The 21,688-nt window shown below is 39.3% G+C and overlaps 1 protein-coding gene across 18 annotated transcripts in view; it reads left to right on the top strand.

Annotated features, from left to right (window-relative positions):
• The first annotated feature begins 18,119 nt into the window (after nt 1-18,119).
• Nucleotides 18,120-21,688, top strand: part of neo1a (neogenin 1a) — a 164,200-nt gene continuing 160,631 nt past the window's right edge. For 10 of the 18 annotated variants that reach the window (XM_065952727.1, XM_020637672.3, XM_020637670.3 and 7 more), the window contains exon 1: nt 18,121-18,744. In XM_065952727.1, the coding sequence (XP_065808799.1) occupies nt 18,651-18,744 (94 nt within the window). In that variant the 5' untranslated portion in view covers nt 18,121-18,650. Of the gene's footprint in view, nt 18,745-21,688 lie in introns of all 18 variants that reach the window. The other 8 variants (XM_020637677.3, XM_065952726.1, XM_065952724.1 and 5 more) reach the window with 2 other exon arrangements.

Here is a 21,688-nt window from a genome sequence, read left to right as displayed (position 1 = left end):
TTTGTCTCTATCCATCTCTTCTTCCTGCATCTCCCTCTATCCCACTTTTCAATCCTAACACAGTTTCAGAAGATGGCTGTTTAACATGGGTCTGGTTCTGCTCAAAGTTTTGGAAATGTTTTCTTGCCACTGAAACTTTGCGAAATGTTGCCTAGTGCTGTGCTGAGGATTCATGTTGGGTCTTTATAGATGATATGACAAATAGTAAGGTCGCTTTTTGGAAAGTGTCTTGAGATGACATTTGTTAAGAATTGGCGCAATGCAAATAAAATTGATTGATTGGTTTATTGAAGTCTGCTGAAAATGAGCACCCATTCATCACATCAGCATAGCACCAGGCCTGTAGGGGGCACTACAGGCAGCGTGTTGACCTTTGGCAGTCGCTCTGAATAAAGGAGAAAAACAGTTTTTTAAATGATGGATGTTCATATTAAGTTATTAGACTCTACCGTCCCTTTAATCTATATGAGTAAGATATAGATACCCATTTTGCTACAGATGTGTGTGTGTGTGTGTGTGTGTGTGTGTGTGTGTGTGTGTGTGTGTGTGTGTGTGTGTGTGTGTGTGTGTGTGTGTGTGTGTGTGTTTCATGTAAACAAACTGTCAGATCTAAGAAGGATTTGTTCTGCTTGTTGCTGTGTTCAATTTGCATGTGTTTTTGTTGAGGGTATAATTGTATCTTATACAATTGTGTCCTGCAAGTGGACAAACACACACCACTGCTCCCCTGAGCACCCACTCCCCCTCACTCCCTCCCTCCTCCCTCCTCCCTCCTCCCTCCCTGTCTCCCTCCCCATCCCACCTGGCAGAGCTGTCAGCGACTTGGCTCTGTGCCTTGGCATCAAACATCATCTCGCTGGCACGTCGTCTGGTCACAGGAATGAGGTGTGGGACTCTGCCAACTGGGGCTCTTCCGATCATTGTGGTCACCGACTCTATGGAAGCCTGAAGGGGGGCTTTCTCACCTGTCCAATGGGAACCTGAAATGCACCTACAGGAGCCTCCATATGCCATCCAGATTCAGACTCTCCTGTTAAAGGGTGAGACTTTATTAAAAGCAGATGAAGTCATACTAAAATCATGGCACAAAAAAAACAAGTATATGATTATAGCATGTCTAAATATAAACCATTTTGTTCACCAACCATTTCATTTGTAGCCATTTTTTATACAACTACTTGGAATTTTCCCAGAAGACACAGTATTAAACTCAATAATATTATTCACAATAGTTATTTTCAATCTAAGAGCCACAGGAAGCCGTGGCAGAGTGACAGAGAGCTAAGACGCACAAAAGCAGGAGCCTGAAATTGACGAACAATTTCCTACTGTGACATGTCAAAATGTCTCCTGTGAAAATGAGTTTGTAGTGAAAATGTTCTTTAAAAGCTGCAGGCTAAAACTTTTCTTTTTTTTCTTTTCTTACCTTTAAACTACGCACTGACTTACTTTAGTGAAGTTAGTGTTGGGGGTCTTGTTGTTAAAGACAATGTACAACAAACCAATAACAATGATACACACAATATCATATTTGTGGGTTTAGTTTGTATCATTGTTGTTGGTATGTTTTACATTTGTCTTTAACATCAACATCCCCAACACTAATTTCACTAAAGTAAGTGAGCATTTATTTAAATTTGTCATTAGATAATACACAAAACAGGAACTCTAAACTTTTGCTGGATTGGTTAGAAATTGCATCACTGTTCCCCATTTGTCCATTTATTTTGTATCTAGCACAAACATAGACTATAACATTAAAACATAGCCACTGCCCATGACCCATTGGTTTTTGGAACACAGTTCTAGAGACCGACTTTTGAACTTTTGGCTCTCATTATCCTGTTTGAGAGCCAGAAGGGACCATAGATGAAAGAAAATGGTTGAACGGTCAAGAGGACAAGTTAGTTACTCAAATTATTGGAGGTGAATCTTGACAGACGGATAGCATCACTCGTCCGTCTCTCAAAGCTGCAAAGCCAGTTAGTATGCATTACTTTAAACCTCAATCAAATGTGGATGGGTGAGTTATAATTATGCATTTATTTAAACCTGAGAATAATTTAAATGGGTGGGTTGTATTAACATTCTCATTGATATGCCATGAGTGTAAAGAGACCAAAACCATTTTCAATACTATAACTATTAAACCGTTCCATGCTGCTCTATGTTGAGCTTTTTTTTAAAAACAGATCTATGGGGATTGACTCGCTTTTGAGCCAGTCTTGTTTGGCAGTTTGAGAAACTGCAGTTTTTACCTCTTCTGTGTTGGTTTCATTTTGCAGCCCTGAGGCTTCTGTTTGTGCACACAAGGTTGTGATTTTACAGTTTCCTTCAGCATATTACATATTTTGTAGTTTTGTAACCTGTGCAGCAGAACAGAAACATTTCAGTTTGTTGGGCTACTTTGACAAACCTCGTTCCAAAATTAAGAAAACAATGAAGTTTATAAGTCAAGGAAAATCCTGTGACTCATAATACTTATGTTTTTATTGGATAACCAAAAGTAAGGACTATTAATCGTCTTAAAATGTGCACCTTTAAGGGATTTAAATCTTGTCTGCAGCTGTATATTTACAGTAATATAAAATGCAAGAAATTAGTTGTTAATGCCATCCATCAAGTTTTTGATTTTACCGTAAGGTAGTTATCAATACTATTACATCATTGACATACAAACTTCCTCATGTAAAGAGACCAGATTCTCTTACTCAAATATTCTCTTTCAGCTTCACTTTAATGTCTGATCTTCTCTCTCTTGTTTTTATGTCTATCACTGAGAGCAACTTCAATAATTGAATCTTTCTGAATCATGAATTTGCAATACTGATCTTAAAAATATATATGGTTTTCGATAAGAGCCCCCCTTAAGCCGGTGGAGTGAATTTTGTAGTCGACAGAGAGAGAGATCTTTTGTTCTGTTCCCACTTATGTGGAACAGAAGGAATAGTAATGTTCCTAAAAGACCTCAATACATCAGAGAAATGCGTTTTCCATCAAGTGACTCCAGGATCCAGCTTATATAAGCCAAGTACACTGTCTCCGGGTTATGAATGGCTTAATTGGCAGCAGCGCCGCAAGTGTCTCACAAGATGTCAGCAGTGAAAGAGAGGCTACTGGAACAAACTCCCCAGTGTAGTGACAGTGTCAGGAGGAAGTTTCTATGAAGCACTCTGAGAGTTCAGAGAACAGTTGGCTTGATTTCCTGTCATCACCTCCAACTTTTGTCATGTGGAAAAAGAACAAAGAGGAGCTCAGTGGTGAAAGAAGTATTTGGATCTTTTTTCTAAAGTGAAAGCAGGAATAACACTTTGAAAGGTATTACAATGCACATAGAGGCTCGCAGAGAATTATATTACAAATGTTGGACGTTGTTGACTTGAAGTAAGAATGTGCAACATTTTACACATAAATAATAATACCAGAAATCAAGTATTTCCTCTGTAAATGTCTCTCTAAGTCATGACCCGCTGGTTGTTGTCGTCAGAGAAGTGTTTACATCAGATTTACATGGACGGGCCAACTCCTCTCCTTCCATATAAAACCTGTTTTAGTCAAGGACATCATAGACTTTTGATGTGCAATGTGAAGCTACGAGCTAACTAAATTGTGCTAACATTAGCCTGCTGAACATTAAAGGTCCCATATTATGCTTGCTTAAATTCCTAGAGCAACAGCAACAGCAATTTACAACTTCTTAGCTTGCAGCTACCTGCCAACTATAGAGATTGTCTCAATTATCCCAAGAGACACACATAAAGTAACAGAAGAAGCTTACTTTTAACTCACCTCCTGTATATGACCTCCAGAATTATTACAATTTATTCAGACAGTCCTTTCCTGAATCCTTCTCCTCATCCTCGTGTCCTCCATGTTTGGCTTTGCAGCGTTCTTAGCCATGTCTGCGAATTGTCAATACTGACATCATCCCCTCTCCAAAAGGAACAGGGACCTGTGTGAAGAAGCTGTTACACTCACTTTATTACAAAGCCTGTTTGCATTGAAGGACGACATTTACTGAACATAGTTATGACATGAACATGAGCATAATTTCCCCAATCAGAAAGTAGGATTATGTGATGTTTAGTCTTTTATACTTACAGGCACCCTGTTCCTCAATGTAAATAATACACTTTTGTTTTTTAAATATTTTCCCTTTGCCTCCCACTCTCGTTGGGCCGGAGCCTTATCCCCAGATTCCTGAAGAAAGGTGTAACGTACATTCATGGCAGGTTAACAGTCTAACAGTGTTGACACATATTCACTGACGAAATTGTAAACGGCTGATAACGCTGTGAATCTGGTACGGCCTTACTGCCAACCTTGTTTTCCTGCCTGGTCCCAGCTTAATTAGTTATGGAGTTTCCTGAATGCTCAGCTCCCACCCAACTGTATATGACTATATTCTGTTTAATTTATTAAATTGTGTACAAACATGCATTCACAGGCCGCATATACACATCACGGTCTTGGGATTCATTAATCCTACTGAATTAACAAGACTGATGTGATATCATTAAACATTCCTGTGTCGTCCAATCGCATCAGTGACTTAATATTCTCTTAACACAACTTCAAGTGTGAATATATCTCTGCTATATTTCACCTTCAAAGCCAGCAACCGCTCATCTCCTGGGGGTGTTTGTCACACCACGCTGCACACATGCCTCGATTTATACAGCAGCTGGTGCAGTAAATGTGCTGTAATTGCACAGTCACACATGGATTCGGGTGTGTTCATACTATCGCACCCAATCTATTCATCTGCAGTCCATGTGATAATGATGCCTGCCTGATCGCCAAGCCAGAAGCTCCTAATTCCCTCTCAGCCCGTCTGCATGTTATTTAAGGGTATTGTTATTGTGCCCGTTCACCGCCTGCATATAAGCATACATCCCATGGTGCATTGCCGCCTGATTGGAGGAAATTCTTTTGCGTTACAATCTGATTGGACATCAGGATTGATCTCCGCTGTAATGACCCGAGCTGGGAGGTGTTACAGGAGCAGATTTGGAGGCGCTATCCCGTTAACAAGGAGCCTGCTGAGACAAGCTGCGAGCAACAGCGCTCAGAGATGTGTGATTTCATGCAAGGCCTCCCAGCGCTAGACAGTTGGTGATCTGCGTATCACTTTCTTTTTTATATTGTTATTGAATAAGACACTGAATGAAAACTAGAGTGCTAGAGCGAGGAAAAACACCACAAATACATCTTTTTCTAGTTTCTTTGTCTGTAGGGTTGACACTGCAGATAGATCTTGGCCTATTTTGCAGATATGTTTTCCTTGTGAATTTCTTTGTTTGTCAGAACTGTCAGAGTCAGAACTGTTTCTATGTATTCTTTACTGGGACATATTTTCTATATTTTAAGTTTAACTTAAAGCAGACAGACTCATCCATAAGCCTTTGGGATTTATCTGTCAGCATATGATTTGACACTTGTATTGTTGTCATCTTCTATCACAATCTATTGTAGAATTATAGTTCTGATACTTAGCCACATTAACCCAATGACCTGACCTCAGGAGAACAATTGTGTTCTATGTTGAATGAATTCTAAATAAATATTTGGTAATTATTGATGAATGGCTGAAAATAAATGTACCTTTCATCAAAATTAGCTCCTGTTGTCAAGTTGATTATGGCTCCGATTGTAAAACCACTAAAGCAACCATGTTAAGGTTGGCATGACATAAGCATCTTGGCACAATGTCACCATAATGCCAGCTTCAGATATGTAGCATTGACCATTGCCATGTTGGTTAGCTTGTCAACCTACCACTTTTGCCTGTTTGAAACAATAAGTCTATTGGATGGATTAACTCGATTCTTATCCCATCCCTATTGATTTCTCGACCTGAGGTTGGTGTTCAAGGGCCATCTCCAAAACTATCGGGTACATTCCCATTTAATTTGGTGTACACATTCACATCTCTTAAAGATGACTCCACAAACTTTGTATTTTTAAAGAAATCTAGGACCATTATCAGGACAATTAATGTATGTCACACTTATAACACATGCAGGCATCCTGACAGTAGAATTTAGCTCAGAGCACCACAGTGGATTTATACACCTTTATCGATCTGCTACTGTAGATGTAGCCGTCTTAGTCTAAAAATAATCTCATTCAATATTAATAGAGATTTTACTACAAAACTTTTGTTTGTAGTTTATTGCACTCTTTCAAACAAAACAAGATGGTACACTTTTTTAAATATTTTTATCTTAATGCCCATTCCACCATTTGTTAATATGGACTACAAGGCTGCAAAATTACATCACTTTTAATATGACTGACATTAAAAATGCAAACATATGTGTGGTTATGCACAAAAACAAATACATACCTGATCACTGACAGTTCAGTGCAACATTGTTTGAGAAATTTGAATGTCATTTGCAAAGTCAAATTGTGAATGATATCTAACCCAGATACCAGTAACACACATGTAGTCCATGCAAATGGCCATCGTTTAACTCTTTGACTGATGCAAGTGGAAAAAAACCAAGCATTACTGCCTCAGAAGAACAAAGGAAGAACTATCCATCATTGCAGAAAACAACCCTGGTTACCCCAGCGCTCTGTAGCCTACATGCAGAGTAATACTCCGGGGGATGTATTCCAGACATAATGAGAAAAAAACATTGGGGTAAACAAATCGACTTTTTTTTGTAGGCGAGCCTAATTACAGGGCAGGAATAAATAACTATTGGAGAGGAGACAGGCACACTAGTGTAATGCATTGTAATGGACCATGGGGAGTTAATGCGTCATTTTTCTGCCTGACGTGTTGTTGCGGCATGCTCGGTTCATACTGAGTTCTCTAAACATACAGACGTTTAGCTGCTCTGCAAAGTAAGTGTGTCTCTAGCTGACTGTTTTGAAGCCACTTCTGCAATAATAATTATCATAAGTGTTTTTTAAACGTCTTTAGAGAAGCTTCGGCTTTACAGAGATATGACGAGAGGGTCATTCTAGCAACACTTTCCTTCACAGCTGACTATGTTGACCTTCTGTGAGGAGGTTTTTAACTTGTTGTGAAACAGTCCCAATTTAATATTGATGTCTCTATATGACCTAAAAATGAAAACCAGACCATCAGTTAAAATATTGACTATTTCTATAAAGTTATCGTGAATTCACTGCTGGAACTGGGTCAGATTCTACGGAGTAATTTACAGCACGCAGACCAAAAAAGCCTTTATTTACGGTGAAGTTACAAAGTGTGTATAGTACTATGTTGGGTTAAAAGTAGGCAGGAAACGATTTTCTTAAAGAATACAACACAAAAATGTACAAGGCAGGATGAGCAAAGAGGTGAGATTCAACAGTATGTTAGCAGTGGCCTCCTGAATTAACAACACATGGACGTTTTTATTAGCTGCTTTCAGCCTCTTCTTGCAAGAGAGGAAAAACAGAAGGTGATCAGGTTTGAAATTAGTTTTTTGTGTTCCAATGGACAATATTTACCTTAATGATGTGAAGGATCATTTTTGATTAAAGAAAACATTTGCCCTTCAACAGCTTTCAATGCGATCATACTTAATCTTACCTTGGCTGAGCAAAATAACTGGATGGGCTGTCTGGCCCTGAGTGTGATATTGATGAGCACTGAAGCTGATGACAAATAGTAACGTTATGAAGAATTTCTAAAAAAAAAGAGCCAGGAGAGCATGTCAGAAGAGATGGATTCATCATGTCCTTATTGTTTTTTTTAGTTCGAGAAGTTGCTTTTATAGTTTACTTACCTTCCCTTCCTTTAAATAAACCTGAAACACAGCGGTGTCACTTTATAAAAACAATCTGAGCCTCCTGGCCTAACCATGATGTTGGAGGAAAGTGACCACTAAGTAGATGTGGTGAATTGCCATCACGGATTTCCAGGCTTATTTATTCTTGACCACCTGTTACCACATCTTGTTTATCATCTCGTATATGTTTAATCACTTTGCTGATGACAATAGAAAATCCCAAGACCAAACATCATTATTAGTCTGACACTGAGGTATTCATTGTGTCTCTAAATACCTTCTTCAGACATGTAATCCACAAAAAGAAGAAAAATCTAAGAGACTACAAATATGGAGAATTGTTCAGCACTGACTGCAGTCCACTCTGTCTTTTTCTCTTTCTAGTCAGACTATAGATGCTCTTCATGACAGATGAGATGGAGTGGAGAAAAAGAATTCCCAAAACAGAATATTCCTCTCGCTGTAATCATTTCAATCTGTTCTGCCAGAACAGATTGTGGTCTTTTGCTTCCCTGTTGGAGAGCTGCGTGCATCTCCTCCATCTCTCTCTTATTTCTCCTCTCCTTCTCTTGCTTTTCCCCATTATAGCAATATGGCACTCTCCATTTCATTGTCAGTCTGGGCACAATGCTGTAGTGTAGACTCCATATATTTTGGACCGAAAGCACGCTGACCACCTCCCTTGTGAAGGCACATGATCATCCATTATGGGTAAAACATCACCCATTTTGCCACAAGTGCCTGCTTAGGAAAATAAATATGTTAGTAATATTGGCCATCTTGTATCAGAATGAAACGCTTAAGGACACCTCTACCCTATTTGTCAGGCCAAATTGAATGCATTTTTCTCGACGGACAGAGCGTGGAGCATGCAAGATTAGCTGCTTCTTTTTATTTTGTACATCCCAGTGATCCCTGAGCCCCGTTTAAGGACCCACGGTCCCTGTTGATTGAGAGAGCCGCCATAAGTGGCCACGGCAATTCCAACAACAACAACAAAAGTCGACCTCCTCTGGCAGGAAGAAGGCCCTTAACCACAAGAGCTGGAGGGGGGGGGGGGGGAGGTGAGCCAGGAGGAAGGCAGCTTGCGGTCGTACATCTTGGGAAGGCTGCATGTGTTGCCCAGGCAGCCCCTTAAGTGACTTCACCTCATCTCAATGGTGCTCATTACGCAGGAAAGAAAGCTATCCATTCAGGGCAGGAGTATAAAACAAACCAACCCCATCTGGAGAGAGCACAAGAGAGTGTCAACACGGGCTCGTGAAATTGATTTGGTTCTGTACAATACTGTGAATGATAGAGAGTTATTATACTCGCCATTATTTATTGGTGGGCTCCAATTTTTACACACTTAACTCTTTAGTGTCACAATTACTGCAGCATGTTTTGAATTTCAATGTATCAACAGGCTTTCCTAAATAAAGAGAAATATTTGCTCATAAAGCAGAAAAAGGAAGTAAAGCATTAGCTGTTGTCCAAGGCTAGCTACCAGAATATGTTGAATTATGTCTTACCTCCATTTTCCTCTTCTTTCTTTACTTTTCTCATTGATAAAGCATCAGGGAATCAGTCAAATATTTCAGAAAGTCTATTTTGTAAGGACTAACAACAAGATATAACAGCATTTGAGCTTCCCGTCCAGAGTGTGACTTTTAAGTAAAATGCTAATTATATAAATAATTGATAAATAAGGGTGGATTTAAGGATTCCAACAAAGAGCAAACGTTTTTTTTTGCTGCAACTAAAGCTATTTTCCGTTGTAGTTATGATATTGCTGGTAACTTATCAGAGGGTTCTCCTTAAAGTTGCGTCATTATTATTGTAAGAGTAATATTTGATATTGCACCTTTGATATTTGCTTGTTCTTTTCCTCTCATCAGATAACACAGCTCACCCCACAATTCCCATCATCTTGACATTAACGGTTTCATTAATTCTGGACAATATGACACCAAATCTTTTTTTTATTTGGACAAACAACGATGGATGGTGCACATTGACATATGTTGAAGAACCTCTAACTTTTAAACACTTTCCTCCTTGCTTTCACAATAACTGCAGCATATTTTATATTTCTGCATCTCAACAGGGTTCCAACACAGCCTCTTGATTATTGCTCATAAACCGAGAGCCTCCACAGTTGGCCTCTTTAAATGTATTTCAATGGCTTTAACTCAAAGCGGGGCACCATGGCAAAGTCCACACAGCATCGAGTATTCATTTTGAAGCCCATGTTTACGCTGCTCGACTTGGTAGCCTAGCGCCTCCGAGCAACAGACTCCTGCTGGGATGAAGCTGCTGCCTTCGACATATAGTCTGAATATATACTCTCGAGGCGGGATTATCCTCCGCTGTCAAATTCATTTATAATGCAGGTTTTGACAAATTACACCTTTTCACCACCTAATATCCTCTCATGACTGCCATTTTTCTTTCAGGTATGGCTCTTGAATGTACACGTGCAGCTTTTGGAGAGCAGGAAGTGTCCTCATTCAGCTAATGAAGCAGAGATAGAATCGCTCACGCCTGCCTGTGAAATAAGCACGGACACAGAATAGCGCGAATGTGACCTGAAACAGGGTGAACAGATTCAACCAACCCAGAGCTGCTGGGCTTAATCTCTCTTATTTGAATTTCTCTTCCTTCCATTAGAAAGCATTGACATTTTGAGCACACCTATACGCTACTGTCACTGACTAACCTTTAAGAAGAAGAGTGATGTGTCTCCTTTCTGAAGAGACAAAAGCCTAGAAGGGAAGCTACATTGACATACTCGTTTCTCTTTGGTCTGCTTTCAAATCAACTAAAGATTAAGAAGAAAATAGATGAAAAATAATAAAGAGGGTATGTGTAGAAAACTCTTCCAATCTTTAACAGCACTGCACGAGAGTTTCATATTCACAGTTTCATTTACATGATACATTTATTCCAAGGTGTGTTAAAGTGTTTGATATGCTTGCAGTGAGCATACATTCAGGTGTATTGGATGCTTCAAAGCAACATCTACAGTTTTAAACTATATAGTGAATAATAGATGTAGCTCTTAGGGTCCCCATAGACCTACATGGGCTAGATAAAACACCAGCTCTACATGACAGGGGACTTTAACTTGATGTTACTTAATTAAAAATGTATTTTTTTTGGTTTCATGCCATTGAGCGGTGCATTTGGGGTAAGATTCCCATCCCTGTTGGTTACTTTTTCAGCTCATGATTCTGCTCCTCTTTGTTGATGCAGTTTGGAATATGTTGTCAAGCCTTTTCTCACTACCCAGATTATTTTCAAACCAAGTTTCGTGGTTTTAATTTGTGGGGAAATATGTCTTCGTCCAAGGCAGTCGATGAAATACTGTTATAGATTTTCTTTTTTTCAAAAATGCACCTGCACTTTTGCTTCAGAGAGTAGAGCCTCTTTTGAGTTTATGTCGCTTTGAAAAGTGCTTCAAAGTGATGATTGCCAGACCTCTAACAAAGCTGCGCTTAATTTAAATGTGTGAGGGGTTTTTTTAACCTGTAAAAAAGCAGCCTTGACTTGCCATATCATCAGCTATAGAAGAATGACTGTTTCTACATAGTTCTGTTTCAATCAGTCAGTGCTGTCACCTCGGTGGGATTGCGAGGAGCTCTTATAGCAGCACTCCTCTGAGCCTTTGTTTACAGTTTTATCAGCAATGCAGTGAGATGTAAATTATACACTTAAAGGGAAGGACAGAGATTTGTTTCTATAGGGATACTACACACGTGCATCAAATCAGATTAGAAAAGAGACCACAGGTTTTGTTTTGTCCATATGGGGCACAAAAATCAGCCCTATAAAGTAAGTTCCTTTATACTGCTTGATCAACGTCTGTTGCACCGTTTCTGTTTGTGTTGACTAGAGTTACTATATTCTGAGACTATATGAGTCTTTCCTATATAAAGAACACATTTCAAATTGTACATCTTTTATTATTTCCCTAATTCACCTGAAAAATAGTTTTCGTCCTTTAAATCATCTTATGTACTTACTTTGCCCAAAGGCATCACCTGTCATCAGTTTTAAGATTTATTTTATCTTAAAGAAAAGAAAATGCCCACAGACTACATTCTTGTTTTTAAGTTCTTTATTTAATATGGATTAATAACATTTGTATCAGCTCTTTTGGGCCTGCACCTGCTTAGTTTATGTTGCTTTGCACGTCCCTTTTGAGAATCATAAAGCTCAATCATTTTGATTCAAGCTCTGTTTCTCATATTTTATGTTATCCATATTCACACTCTGCCCCACATTTTCTTGTCTTTAGAGTAATATTTAAGATCTCATATTCCATATTCACTTTTCATTACTTACATTTTCCTACCACATCGTACATCGATTTCTTTGTTTTGTGTTTATCTTGTTTTATAATTTCCTATTAACGAAATAGTTCTGTGTTTAGTTTCTCATTGTTTTTCTTGTCCATGGAAATGATTTTTTTTTTAAAAAGCATTACACACATTTTCACTGAAATCACAACACATTACTTAAGCTTTGTGAAAGGTTTGAATATCTGGACTTAAATGTACAATAGGTCATGGCTCCTTTAAGAGCAAACCTCCAGGCTGTAGTTAGAACCTAGAAGCTAATCTACAAACATTTCTTGCCGTTTCCTGACCTGATACTAGCTCAGACTGTCACAGATCCTAAACCTGCTCATGAGCTGACCTCTCCATCCCCCTCTCCATGACTTCTGATGTCAATCAAGACGCTGGTTTCAGCAGGTTTTGCGCTGCAATATTTCAGCCGCACACTGAGAGCTAATTAGAACAATGATTCCCAGCAGCCAGGAAAAGACTGAAGACAGGGAAAGAAAGTGCTGACATGTGTGAGACGAGCTGTGCCAGCCTCTGAAAATGTGCCCAGGCAAGCACATGTATGATGGAGGTCTGTGAGTGCACACGGCTTGCTTCCTGTTGAAGCAGGTTTATGTGCTGTGAGGTGGCAGGTGAGACTGCTCCATGGGGCCTTGTGCTGCTGCCAATATAGCTCTGGGTGTGGGCCAGGTACACAGCAGCTGTTTGTCTCCGTGGGCAAATAACTGTCACACACACACACGCGCACACACACACACACACACACACGCACACACACACACGCATACACACTCATTCATACCGGTCAAATGTGTCAGATAAGAGAAAATATCACCGCTGGTTCAGGAATGAAATGTCAAACTTATTTTCTTGGGGCTAATATGATTCAAACTCAGTTTGGAAACTTTCATACACAGCCAGACACAAGAAAATGCACACATACGTTAAGTTTCTCACAACAGCCATCATGTCTACCTTTACCTTTACTACACTACACAGTCAGACTTTAACATAGTTTTGATTTCTAATAATAGTCAAATTTCTACCATCCTTAGTGGCAGTATTACCATAAATCTGTATTATCTGTTGTTGTTTCTGTTGCTCTGTGTACATACCACTGTCTTCATGTTTGTTTTTCTATCTGTATTTCTCTCCATTATCTCTTACTCCCCCTCTTTCTTTGCCCATCATTTAACACCAGATGGCTGTTCACCTTAAGTTTGGTTCTGCTCAAGGTTTCTGCCTGTTAAAAGGAACTTTTGTCTTGCCACAGCTTATAAATTCTTGCTCATGATGGATTAATGTGGGGTCACTCCAAATAATGATAAAAAGAGTATTGTTAAGAAGTGCTCTTATTAAAGTATCCTGATGTTACTTTTTTATGATTTCACACTGTATAGCTAAAGATGTATTTATTTATTTGCACTGTCGTTAAGCCTTCAATGCGCACTTTTATGTTCAGTGGATGAGGTCAAATAACATCCAGAGGGTAAATAATCCTCAGTATGCACCAAATGCTGTGGCAACGCTTTCAAGCCTTTTATAAACTGAGCCCTTTGACTCTTAATCTGGATCCTAAACAAGATCAGGATCATGCTGGGATCCCATTCAGCTCAATGCCAGTATTGGTAATCTGCACCAATCATTTGAAGAGAGTGGCTGATTTGTTGATACGAGTGTATTGTATTGTATTGTATTGGAGTGGTTATGTTAAAAAAAAAAAAAAATCTTAACAGGAAATTATATTATACACAAAAGTTTTTCACATAAATTGAATAATAGGTTCAGTGTGTGAATATATTTTCTGTTAAACTGTACTGGCAACATTTCCACCTTGTTAACCAAATGGTATCACCATTCTTAACATCCCTGCAGGCCCTCCAAAAATACACCAATCCATTCAACATTATAATGCCTGGCTATATTTTAAAAATACTTTGGATTGTGCTGCTTTTAACAGAGTTAAAACTCTTTTGAAAGGTTTGAAATATTACGCTCAACAGCTGCCACAAGTGCAATTTAATCCACGGTCATTTCCGTGCAGTAATCTGAAGGCCATTTCCTCGACTGCATGGTTGCCATTACTTGATTCATGACGTGAGAGTCTCTTTAATGTTAGAGATTTGATATTCGGTTCAGACCTTTTTCTTTAATCTGGAAGAAATATGCGCTCATAACGCAGAGCAACAGGCTGTGGGAAAAAATACTCCACCGTCAGAGAATTAGACATGAGCTTGAGCCCAGCTGTGTGCATGTTCATAATATAATTGGCCCGAGGATGTGAACTGACTTTAACAGGCAGGTCTGCTGTGAAATATATTGCTTCATTATAAAAAGCAGGGCATACTGGAAAAGGCTGTGGTGGGGATTCATGTACTGTTAGAAGAAACGTTTTGGTTCCTTATCAGCAGAGCGGGAATAAGTCTTATAGAGGAACAAATGTTGGCTATTACATTATAATGACCGGTCGTGTCAGCCCAGCTAAAAGCCAAATTATGATAATCTGTCAGACTGTACAAAAATGATGTCTTAATTGCATGTTTAAAATGTGGCATTACCTGAAAATCATACAGTTATGCGTCACATACACTAATATAATGACTCTTTCTGTGCTATGTTACTGTCCTCCACAAGTTATGAAGATTTGAAGCAAGAACATTTTGAATTACCAACTTTGTTTTTTTCTCTCGGGATGATTACTAAAAAGAAAACATCTATTTCAAAAAGGGTTTTTCTATTACCTAGTACAACAATGGGTAACCCTGAACTTTATGCTACAACAACAACATTGTCAAGATAAAATCCAGTGTTTTAAAGTGTTTTGATTTTATTCTCTTGCTGAAATTCAGGAAGTCAGATTACTCCAAGAAGGATTAAATGCTCAATATGTCATTCTGAAGCACTCACACTTATCTAAGTCTGCTGCTGCTAGAACTAGACCTTGCATAGTAATGTTCAACCCCATGTGAGAATTACACAGCTTTGCCTGTGAAATGACAGCAGGGACTCTAAATGAATCTAAATTCATTGGCAACCAGTGTTCAAAAACTACACAGTAACACATGGTGTCATAATTCTTGTTGATTGCTGACTTGCGCAGTTAAAATAAAACATATTATGCATGGCCATATGAGCAAAATAAACATTTGGTTTTCAGATTGAAAAAGGGTTATATGAAGGTAAAATGATTAATCATTTTGTATCATTTTGTTGAATTGATGTTTAATATTTCTGATGAAATTAACATCTGTAAGAACCAATTTTTTTGTGTTGCTTAGTATTTAAAAAAGTCAAACAGTGCCATTTAAAAAAAATGTAAAGCATCTACTGGATCAGAAATATCACTCACTTACACAAGAAAATACGCAAATGTGTTTATCAATACTCATATTTCTACCTTGAGTAACTCATAATTAGCCTGTCTGCCCCCTATTGCCCACCAGTAGGCATTGCAGTACACAAATGGCACATTAAATCATTCACATGTTCCCTATCTGTAGTCCTGCTGAATTGTGTTGTGCTAGCTGTCCTTTTTTCTTGAGATATATTCAGGCAGTAAAAGGGATACCGAGTTTAAAATGACCTGGGTGGATGTTTATTTTTATTTTTAAACTTTGTACTTTGACAGCAGCTAAAAGTAAAAAAGAAAATAAAAAAAAAGCAACAACAACAGAATTTAGTTTGCCCTGAGGATATGAGTTCATTTGTAAGATGTGATAAATATTATGGCAAAGGTTTCAACAAAAAATTGTTGTCCCAAGAGTCGTGCCTTGAGGCACACCGGGCAATTGGTGAAGCAGAAAGAAAATATCATTATTTTAAAGTGGAAATGTTTTGTTTGACTGTTGAAATGAGAGCTGATCCAGGGCAGCCACAGAGGTACCAAAGAAAAACAGGCTTTGTCATCACCTTCGGGAGGAAATGGTTGTGATTAATTTGTTATAGATTACTCTCACCAGTGGAGGGAGCTGTTCTGTGTGCCTGAGTGAGGTACTCTTCTTTTGGGTGATGCAGCTGAGCTTGGATATCACTTGGTTTAAAACAAACCAGCCTACCCTCCTCCATAAAGCTTGGTCACAAGCTAAAGGAGAATACAGCAAAATGTTTATTCTCATTCCCAATAGTGCTCTATTATACCACAAACAAGTAGGGACATTTTAACTTAATATAGCCTCATCAAAAAGGGAAAGTAAAGCTGCTAATTTTTTACCTTGGTCTAATACTCTTTTTAAATCCCTATTCTCAAATACATTGGAAAATCAACTCCATTTAAAGTTTAAACAACCGAATCCCATCTTCTGATTTGATGTCTCCATTTGACATAATTTGTTGGTATCAAGTTGCAGATGCTGGCCACTGTGTTTGTTTGCATTTCTGTGCACATTTATTTGTACAGGAAAGTAATTGTACCCATTATTTATATCTACTTATAAACTGGATATGAGAACAGCTGACCTAAATATGAATGTATCACTGAAGCTTGACTTCTACAGTATGATAGCTAGTTAATCTCGAAATGAGCCTATAAAGGGTAAAAATATCTCCTGTGGTTCACTAAACTATAAGGCAAACTGGAGAAAGAGGACTGTTGTAGAATTACTTTAAAAAGACAATGTTTTACTGCTTTTCAGATTAATCGCAGTACTTTTCCTTTTAGGACCAGGACAACTCCATATTTTAACTTGCTCATAATGATCTCACATAAACTCTTAATGTCTGAGATTTACAACATACAATATAATGTTTAAAACATACACAAATTAATGGATAAAATAACATTTTTTATGTGGAAAAATAATGTCTACTTCAGTGACACATCATTTTGTGAATCACCACGTTGTTTTATTTAGCATAATGTCAGCCTGATGTTCTAGGAATAGGAGAGATTAGAGTTTTGTGAGATTACGCGTAATTCTGGAGTTTTATCTTTGCCCGGGGATTGGAAGAAAGGCAAGCTTGTATCAATTGCTTTTTATATTGTTATTGGCTAACTTTGAACTTATGAGTTTTTCTCGTTTGTTAAAATGAAACATTTATTTTGACGGCATAAATTACTCTTTTAGGCTCTTGCTTCATACGTCGAAGAGATATGTCGTTTCCGGCTGCCATCTTTGTTCAGGTTCAGACAAGATATAAATATATATAATAGTGAATATTTGTAATTCAGGTCAAACAATATGTATTGACAAAGTGGAACATGAGCTTTTCAGTGCTAAAGTTTGCTAGCTAGTCGACCTTCAAATGACTAAATTGCGCTTTGGAGAGGGTTGAAGACAAGTTAGCAACACTTAATCTAAAACATCTTTACCTATACTTCTGTAGACAATGTTTTTAAATGTTCGCACATCAACAAAATGAGTGTTAATGAACAGGTTGTTTTCACTAATTATGTAGGACCCTCAGTGGCGGTTCTTGTCCACTTTTACTGAGGGGGCCAAACGGGGGCCAGTTGTTTTGTCAGAGGGGAACATTAAACCCAGGTCACAAATAGACAAAGATGATCGCTTTAAAAAAAATATATAAATATTATGCCAAATAAAAGCGCACATCATTAAATACCATGATTTGTATTTGTTTAATTAACAGTATTTAATACTAGATTGTGAGTCCGGTTGTGAGTCAAATACTGAGTATGTTATTAGGGGGGCTCTTCCTTTTGGAGGGGTGGCCACGAGGGGGGGGGCAAGGTCAGTGGCCCCTGTTGGCCCCTGCCTAGAACCGCCCATGAGGACCCTGCCTGAAACAGATTTTTTTTTTTTGTTGGTGTTATTGAGACTTTGATAACTCTGAAATCTTTAGGAAATATTGTGCTTGTTTTTTTTTTTGTAGGCTTGAAGTAAAAGAATCACTTCTTATCATTTAAGTGTAAGGCGGCGAATTAATGTTTTACAGGTAGACTATATCTGCAGTGTTAACATGAAGGTGTTCTTTCGGGAGCGAAATCCCACACCATAGTTTAGTTCTAGCCTGAGCACAAAAGGCAGCCAGGATCCAAACTTCCGTGTAACTCCACACCCTGTTTTCCGGGGAGCCAGTGGAGATCCAGCCCTTCAACACGCTGCTCTCTTACGTCCCGTCCGAGAGCAGTGAGCTGGCCGCGGCGGAGATTTCTCCTTTGGTCGGATCTTATCTTTCTCCAAACCGAGCCCTTTTCTGTGGCTTTTTTTTACGCGCTTGTCACAAACCGGAGCAGTAAAGTCGGCGCGTCGGTGCGCAGTCACCCGCAAATCGGTTTTCGCCTTTGCGCTGCGCCTCCGTGGCAATGGATTGATTTCAGTGTTTTTTTTTTTTTTTTTTCCTCCACCGACCTCTGCCTCGACCAAGTTGAGAAAACACTCTCCCCTAACCTGCGGCTCTCTCTTTCACAGCTACATGTTTCATCCGGCTACTTTTAAAACTACCTGGCTCCGGATGGTTCTGCACATTTTAGGACTTTGAACTTTTTTTTTTTATTTCTCCCCCTTGTGCATTCACAGGAGGTGGCCTTGGATTGTAAGGATTTCTTTTTTCTTTGGAAGCTTCTCCGGGGTTCCTGAAGCCTGCAAAGATTTATTTGTGAAAAGTGATGGCCGAGCGGGGAGCTCTGTCGCTCCTCTCTCTCCTCTGTCTCACCTTTCTCTTCTACACGGAGACCACCGCGGCAAAGCATGTCGACAAAGGTAAAATCCTTGAACACACTGCCAATTGTTGTGCTGTACGTGTGCTTCTTCACGCCTCGATTGGAGAAACTTACCTGCATTTAGTTGGCGGCGGCGGCGGGGGGGGGAGAAAAGAAACACACGGCTTTGAAAATCAAACATGGAGCTGGGAGGCTAATTCTGCTGTGTTTCGGTCAGCTCTTGTTACACCATTTAGTCAACTTTAAAAGTAGGCTACTTTCTCCACAACAGGCACACTATTTACTCAAAGAGCAAGCCCTGTTTAAAGCAGTAAAGCAACACGCTTTCCACACTGTGTCCTTTTGTCTGCACAGAGAGGCTGACGAGATCCCTCTGGTTGTCTTTTCAAATGATTCATAGACATGCCGGGAGAGTTGATCCACAAATGTTTGCAGGTGGACCTGAAAGGCTAAAATAGCACATTTTTGTTTGTTGGAATGAGATCATGCATCTGTCATGGGATTGCAAATGATGGCAGTAACTTGAATCTGAAGGGAAAAAACACACACACTATGCAAAGACTCATTAGGGCTCACTGTCAGGTAATAAGCCAGCATCATCAGTCCAGCAGACATCTCATTACCTGGGCGTCAATACATGTTTAGCTGATGGATAAACAGAACCCCAATTCATTTTCTTCTGTTAATTGTTTTGATGTTAGGACAGTGGACTGTTCTGCAGTGTGTAGCTCATTTTCTGTCTTATTCCAGCTGTTGTGAGACATTTCACTGAGGTGATTCCTGATGTAAGATAGATTGATTTGAGCCTGTGTTTGACTGTTATATACCAGACACACACAGCCATGTGTGTCTGAGATAAAGTGGAGACTCATGTGGGGGGAAAAAAAAGGCGTTCCAGCCCTTATCACATACCCCATCATGACAGAGTCATATCTTTATCATTTAAGCTGTTGAGACGTTATCAAACACAGCAGCATGTGGTCTGGAGAAATTATGAAAAATAACTCACTCTTGTGCAACATGGCCCAGATTTTTTTTCTCTCCCACATCGCTTATGTGATATGCAAAGTAGTGTTTTCTGTGTGTAAAAAAACAAACAATAAAAAAAACTTGAAAGCTTCTTGTTTATTTTGCTAGTTTCAAAGAAAGATGAATGTGCAAAGCAGACAGCAGGCCTTGGAGTGACAGGCCGGTGCTAGGTGTTTGCGTGTGGAGCCTGATGAAAGACCCTCTCCTGCATGAAAAGATCTCTGCAGTGGTGGAAGGGGAGATAGAGAGGGAGAGAGAGAAAAAAAAAAGCCCCTCCTTGGCTTTGCTGGAGATCAGTACAAAAGAGAGATGGGGGTAGGGTGAACAGGCTGACTGTCTGGAAAGTAATAAAACCAGGAGATTAAGGGGACCAGGGAGTTCCTTTGGGAGCTTTGATTGATTCCAGAGAATTGGACTGGGACCCACACGCAGAGAGAGTTTCAAATTACTAATTGTGGGGTCCCCTTTTCTGAAAATATCTGTTTATTCAAAACACATTGCTTTTGAGGTTGTGGCTGTGGCCAGAGCTTATCAAAGTTGGCAGAGTTGAAGCCTGAACTTTCTGTTTGTCTCGCTCAGTTTGGGGACAGACATGATTCATAGTCTCACTTTTTAAGTTTTACTTTGAAATAACCTTTCAGAGTTCAGCTTTAATTTACCACGTCCTCCTCTGTAGCGCTCAAAAGTTGTTAGAACTTTAAGAAATACCTCCAAAGTTTATCTCTTGTAAACAAGTCCCTGTTAGAGGAGTGTAAAATCCATTTAGACCCTATCTTATCTCTGTAAGCCTGCCGGGAGGGGATTGTGTGCTGATTGTCTCCCAGCGGACAATGCAAATAACTTGCGGAAAACGTGTAAACATTTGGCAACCACTCTCTGCTCTTACAGACCACTCACCAGGTTTTTTTTCAGGCCCCGCAGACCACCTCAGATGCAACATTACCCAGGCTTCATAAACAAATCGGTGTTTTCTTTGGCGCATTTACTGGTCTTCTCAGTGGACTCTGCTGCTAAGAACATACTTCACCACCTTTTTGTGTTGTTGTGTTTGGAAATGCCTGGTGATCCTACGTCCCAGTTTGTGTGTGAAAGCAGAAGGCTTACAGTTGGATCTTTAGTCATCCTGAATTGAATAGTGCATAGTGCAGTCATAACCTGCACAATCTGAGAGCAACATGTTGTAAATGTTTCTGTTCCGAATCTATTCCACATGTACACATCGTGTAGGGATGAGATTAAAAGGGTTGTCATGCGGAGTCACCTGCTGTCTCTGTTGTATACGTTATGCTGTTTACTGATCATTTATTTATGGGCTCCAATAGCTCATAAAGTCCTAATGACCTCCATCCACTGGAGACGAATAATTGCTACTTGGCCAAGTCTTTGATTCATCTGCCTCACTAATGAAACCTCCCCTATTAGGAAATGCTATACAGAACTGCTGCGGCCACTGATTTGGAGGCTCACTTTGTTGCTGCTCATTGTGATAGGTGGCTCCGCAAGGTCGGTAGTGCCAGATATCGGTTGAAAAAACAACGACTTGTTTGTTCCTTTTTCCTATTTGCTTTTCAGCTGCGAAATCAGCTCGTTCTGTGCTTTTCGGGTGTTAAAATGACTGCAATTATTGAAATGATTTGCCCCAACAGACACCGCAGTTTGTCACAAGTAATTGGCAGGGTTAAAGACGGATCAATATCCTCTGAATACACGGCGTGACATCTGCTGGTGCATCTTTTTAGTGTTTTGGGTTCAGTGTAATCACCTGCTTTCAGCTTTAATGGTTCAGCTGACTCTTTTTTTTTTTTTTGTAACCAGTGGGTCTATTGGTGTTTTTTCGGATGTATTGCTTTTTGTCTGTTTGCTCTTGTACTGCTATGCAAAAGCAGCTATACAGTGTTAACACTGCAGATCTGCTCATTTGTAGCTGTAATAAAGTATAAATACAGCAAGGTCTT

This window comes from Labrus bergylta, chromosome 3, assembly GCF_963930695.1.
Source record: "Labrus bergylta chromosome 3, fLabBer1.1, whole genome shotgun sequence".
Lineage (NCBI taxonomy): Eukaryota > Metazoa > Chordata > Actinopteri > Labriformes > Labridae > Labrus > Labrus bergylta.
The sequence above is the reverse complement of the archived record's forward strand: the minus strand, read 5'-3'. Positions and strand labels throughout refer to the sequence as shown.